At 41.1% G+C, this 6,000-nt stretch overlaps 1 protein-coding gene across 1 annotated transcript in view; it reads right to left on the bottom strand.

The window, feature by feature from the left end:
* Positions 1-4,854: 4,854 nt before the first annotated feature.
* The window catches only part of LOC135255504 (synaptic vesicle glycoprotein 2B-like), a 30,016-nt gene continuing 28,870 nt past the window's right edge, over positions 4,855-6,000 (bottom strand). The window contains exons 12-13 of the mRNA XM_064336757.1: positions 5,679-5,838; positions 4,855-5,384 (exon numbers count right to left, since the gene is read on the bottom strand). Of these exons, the coding sequence (XP_064192827.1) occupies positions 5,201-5,384; positions 5,679-5,838 (344 nt within the window). The 3' untranslated portion in view covers positions 4,855-5,200. The remainder of the gene's footprint in view (positions 5,385-5,678; positions 5,839-6,000) is intronic.

Genomic DNA, 6,000 nt, shown 5'->3' with positions numbered 1-6,000 from the left:
CATGTGAGCGTGGCTGTGGGCAGAGGGGAGGGTCACAGTAAGGGAAACTAAATGTCTCACACCCCACTTCCCAAATAGCATGTCTGCTGACCAATGAATCTAATGACATCAAGGTCTTTTATTAGCTCAGCGTTCATGATGTTAGAGCTGATCTGGGATAAGAACTGAACCAAGGCAATATCCTTATCGACATTTTGCGCCCTAAAACCCAGGAATGGCGTTCTGTTTCCAGAACATTCATTATCTCATCTCATCGAATGATGGCATCATCCTCCCACTCAACTGCTCCCTAAGTGAGTGACAGGGGAAAAAATGGTAACAAGTGAAAAAAAAAATTCAATTAAACAGATCTCATGGCTGCATATGCAGTCCCTATGAAATTGGCGCTAATGAAATATTCATAAAACAGAAAAATCCATAACGGCAGCATACCGTGTGTGGGGAGTGCCAGTGGTATCGCAGTAGCAGGGGGATCAGGACTGCGTGTAATGAACAATACCGATGAAATTGATTCAATCCCATGCTCCTGTGTGTTCCACGGTGGATTACCGCCACTAATAAATGTTTAATTACGGAGCGGAGTCGGGGAGGCCTGCTTTGTTTGGCTGCGACCGCAACGTCGCCCCCGCCCCTCCCCTCCCCTCCCCGTCTCCCCCAGCTGTTGGTTCTCAGTCGCATTATGACAGCCGAGATAGATCATCTCGCTAACAAGTACAGCCCCACCAGCACGGCCCACACGTAATTAGCCATCCGTCTGTCAGGATCAGAACAGGTTTGAGCTAATGCCGTCAACGCTCTCCTCAGGCCCGGCTAGCCTGAGCCTCTCACCCGGTTATTGCCGGCTCGCCGGACACCGGCAGAGATGAGGGACTGGTGCCAGGCCTCGAGAGTGTCAGAGAGGGGTGACAGAGAATATGCGCAGGGCGCATTACATTTCAGTGCTCTTCTGCAGAAAAAGCTAAGCGATAAATATGCGTTTACTTTTCCATGAGAGTCCCATGATCATAGGAAATAGATATAAGCACACCGGTGCAAAAGGACGCGTGCACACAATCGCGAAGAAGTGCATGTTGACACAGATGTGTACACAAAACGTGCACACACACTCACACGCACGCCAACACACACACACTTACAAACACACACACACGCACATACACACACACGCACACACTCACACGCACACAGACACCTGACACATCTTCCAAAACAGGATATGAGAAAACCCTGTTAATTTACAGAGACAACGGCACACAGACCAATTGTTTCTGTGTAGAATTTACTACCCATCTTCACAAGAGAGGTATGAGTGGAGTAAGTTGGTGCCTGTCTGCTGAAGAGTAGCACATGCACATGGAGTTTTGCCCTATCTGTGCATGGGGACTGCGTGCGCGTCTGGCTAATAGAAAGGTCACAGGGGATCCCCTGGGTCGTGGGCAGGACTGACGCGACTAGTTTGTAACAGTTCAATAACTGCCACTCAGGGGACCCTGAGCCCTGTTGGACTGGCCCCTGACCGCACACAGCTGCTTCCCAGCATTTTACCCTCCATTAGCCATCTCAGACAGGGTCACAAAGGGCTCCACAGACCTCAGCAGGAGGAGAACAGGGGACCACAAGAGCACCACTAGCCGCTCAAATGCGACCGTCAGCAGCCAAGCAAGTTAAAATACTAACCTAACCTCTAACGCATCTGGGTGTCTTTGCAAGTCATGCAAATGTCTGTTTGGACTGAATTTGGCGGTTTGAATAGTTCATGCACTGGACTTTTCTGTTCACTTTTGAATAACAAACAAGAGCGGTGCTGATTGTACATTTCATGTTTGATGGCAAAACGTGATGTTCAGATTTCAGCCTTGTGCTGTTGATTTGAGGATTCATGCATGTGTATAGTAAGTGTGACATTCAACATGTCACACTTACTATACTGTCCGGTGGGCTGGCAGTTGGTTTGATCCATAAGGATGCATGTATTGGCTGGCTAAATTTTATTTACAGAGGTAAGTGCCTCCCTCTGGTGGTACAATTGATCAATTGTATTAAATGCATCTTTTTTCTACTTCTGTCACCTTGTTTGACTTGTTTGTCTGTCTGTCTGTTGCTTACTACTTATCTGTGAAGACGATACAGTAAAGCTTACAGAGCACAACACAATACAGCAACCATTAATTCATGCATTGTGTGATTCCATGAAATACTCTGCTGCTGCTGATGTGTTGCCTGTAGGTCCTGTGTAATAAAAAGTTATAAATACCTCCCTTTGTATTTGTACGTTTACCTATCCTAGTGATAGGTAATGAGTCACTCATTGTACAACAGAACAATTTAAATTACTCATAGTGTAGTGTGGAGGGGTGGTGCAGTTAGGGCGCCACCTGCAGGCGGAGAGGGAGCGGTTTAGCTGACCTGCAACCACGGCTGTTTGCAATTATGAGTGATTGGTAATTGCTTATATGCAGTGAGACCAGGGTGCTGGTATGAGAGGCGCACGTGGGAGCGACGTGCTGTTGAACCCTCTCCTGTACCGCGTGTGTTTTGTTTTGTTTTGTTTGTGTACCCGTGTATATGTAACCAGCACACAATAAAACCTGTCTGTGTCCCAGAGCTGCAAATTGTGTGGTTTGTGGGGAGAAGGACTGCAGAACTTGTTACATGTAGGATATTGACCTATGTAAACATGTTTTAAAATTGTATTGTTGGGGATTTTAATGTATCTATACTATGGACCAAAAGTAATGTTATGCTGAATAAGATCACAAGTGATGTATTTCTGTTCAAAAACATGCTTGTGGCATTTCTGCAAAAAATCTGGAATAATTCATTCTGACCTACTGAATGAAAAGAATAAAGACATGGCTGTCAAAGTCACAATAATTACTCTAAAGCCTTCAAATATATTGATAGAATTTTATTTTACCATCACACAACAAAACCAGAAAACAAAGAAAATGAAAGATTGTCAGAAGCTGTATCAGTTTCCGTGAGTCTTTTTTAAAATGAAATATAAAAACAATACAATTTTATGGCCATAATTTAACACCATAAATGAACCACTAATAAACTAACTTAAAATACATTTAAAACCTGCATTTACTATTATAGTACAATTCAAACAGATGCCCAGGAAAGCTCCAGTGATTTTCATATGGTCTGCATACACACTGCTGGTCTGGACCATTGCAGTCAGATAAGGCCAACATTCTGTGGCTTGATTCACAACATACTACATACTGAATGCATGCATTCAGGGAGAAACTGCTGTCCTTGGTGATCATATGATATACATATTTGAATTGTTTTGTGGGGTTGTGAAACAATAATAAGAATTCAATATTAAAGGGATACCTCTATAAAAGCTATACTTCTGCTAAAGAAAAAAAAGAAGACATTTTTCTCCAGTAAAACTTTGGATTTAAATATCTTAGTTTCAATAATACTGTATTCGCTGTCCTTTAATGAACTGTAACACTGAACATTCATGAATAATATTCAAATATGAAGCAACATTACATGATCACAATCTTGACATCTTTAACAGTTTCTGTGATAGGAATAATTTGTATAATAGCAGTTACAGTCAAATGGAACTTTTTTCTTTTGAAAATGAATGGATCTTCAAGACTCTGTCCAGTGACACACTCATCAGAAGCAGCTTATGAATGCATCCTTTGCTCAAATCATTGTACATTTATGTTGCCAGAGGCTGCAAGTCATTTTCAATGTGTTTTTTTAAAATAGCGAGACATACAGTAATCACCATTCATAGTACCTTTTTTTGTTAATTTCATTACAAACATTTAAAAGGACACAAACAATGTTTGGAAACAACACACATGCATCTCAGTCAGCAGCTTTTTAAAGTACATTTTATGATGCTACATTACATTTTCAATGCAATGAATATAGTGAAAATTTCAAAAATATAATCCTTATGTTTTGATGTTGATGTTTAGATTTTTGGTTATTGTATGTATGCTGTGACACATAATTACTGAAATAAATTACAAAGAAAAAGAAAAATAAACCTTCACATTGCTGTGTCAAGGTTAGAAAAACAACATAAAACATGAACACACTAAATCAAATGGTACAGGAGAGTTTAACAAGGTATAACTATTTAAAAATGCTACAATATTCTGTGGAAAGAATGTGGAAGAGAATCAGCTTTCACTGGGGCCCTACAGATGAAGCCATCCAGTGTACACAGTTGCAAAAGATTTCAACAAAAGTTGGAAACAGGTTAAGCAGATAAAGGTGTTTTTATGTACTTGACCAGCTTAACTGTAATAAAGATGTATGGACATCTTCATTTGCTTCTGCCCATTAATTATCACAGACAATGTCAAAAAACACTGATCCCCCAGTCAACCCACAGCCACTTTTCCATATGTAAAGAAAATAATGTCTCTATTATTTAAATATGTATTAACTAAAAGGGAATCCATTCTTTTCCCATTCTAAGGAAACACTCAAGTGCAGTGAGGCCCAATGCGTTCCACCTTTCTTTAAACTAAATATGATATTTAAAAGACAGGGAAACATATGAAAAACTATTCAAAAGACTTTCCAAAAGACAAGGGCATATCCTTTATGTTGAATTTGACAGAAATAAATGGTGGATGAGTAAGGAAAAATATCTGCTTGCACCAAAATGCCAGTCTTTGAACAGACCATGAAATGGCACCGTGAAAAAAACTCCTGCAAACCAGCAGTGATAATTGCCTCCAATTCTGGGTGGACAGTAGACAACAGTAGGTAAGACTACATGCATCTAATGCATAGATGCTCATTAAAAAGATGACTCCCCATATCTCTATTTCAAAGTAAAAGCCATAATTTTAGGTTTTTTCTTGATGATGCACCTGCATGTGGAAATGTTTCTCTTCATTCTCTGTCGCTCACATTCTTTCATTTGACAACATAATCATTGTGAAGATCAATGATCACAGAAAAAGGGAGTGGGGGGAGGTGTGTAAGGTGGACTTTAGTAAAGTATTCAAGAAAACCATATAACATGAGGGCTAATGAATATGACCAAAAATAATGGGGCACTAGCTAAATATAACGCTACAAGGTAATGGAAAATATCCACCCCCTTGAGGTCTGCAAACAGCATGTCTGGCATGTCTTTCTCCCAACTTTGCTCAATCAGCTGAACAGTACCTGTATGGTACCCAACCTTTGACCTGTGTTTGACTTTTCACAGGAGGAGCTTCTCACGTGTTTCAGGCAACTTGAGGGCCAGCAGCCCCCCACACACCAGCGCAGAGAAGGACATGAGGATGGGGATGACCTTAGTGATGCCCACGAAGGCAGAGAAGATGGAGCTGCTCAAGATGGCAGCCAGCTTGCACAGGCCATTCAGGACCCCGAACGCCGTGGCTCTGCAAGAAGCCAACACTTACAGATTAGTTACACTTCAACACACTGGGACTCACGCCCAAAAGGCTTGTTTCACCATTCAAATTTTCAATAATTCAATATTTAAGTCCTCCCATTAAGTGATTTAGTCGAGTTGTCTGGCGAAGTAAGCAAGAATAATTGGAAGCGCTAATGTCTAATGTAATCCCTTGTTTATAACACTGGGTGAACAGTGTAACATTGTAGGCTACTCTGTCCTGAAGGTCTGTATTAATGCTGTGTTTACTCTGCCTCATGGGCATGGTCTGCATCATTACCTTTTAGAAGTTGGGTACAGTTCCACTGTGATAACTTCAATGCCATTCCAGGCTGCCACACTGGTGCCACAGAAGAGGCACTGCCAAGCGATGATAGCGGCCTGACTGAAACTCAGGAACAGGAAGAACGTACAGCCAGCAGAGATGAGCATGGAGCCACCTGCAAGGAGAGGATGAAATCTTCACTTACACTGCGTCTGCTTCAGGTCTGTTTCAAACATTTAGGTTTTACCTCAAATTTGAAATGGAAGGCCATCTCGCAGTATACTGTATATATATATATATATATATATATATATATATATATATATAAATTTTGTAC

The sequence above is a fragment of the Anguilla rostrata genome, chromosome 5 (assembly GCF_018555375.3).
Source record: "Anguilla rostrata isolate EN2019 chromosome 5, ASM1855537v3, whole genome shotgun sequence".
In the NCBI taxonomy this organism is placed as follows: domain Eukaryota; kingdom Metazoa; phylum Chordata; class Actinopteri; order Anguilliformes; family Anguillidae; genus Anguilla; species Anguilla rostrata.
The sequence above is the reverse complement of the archived record's forward strand: the minus strand, read 5'-3'. Positions and strand labels throughout refer to the sequence as shown.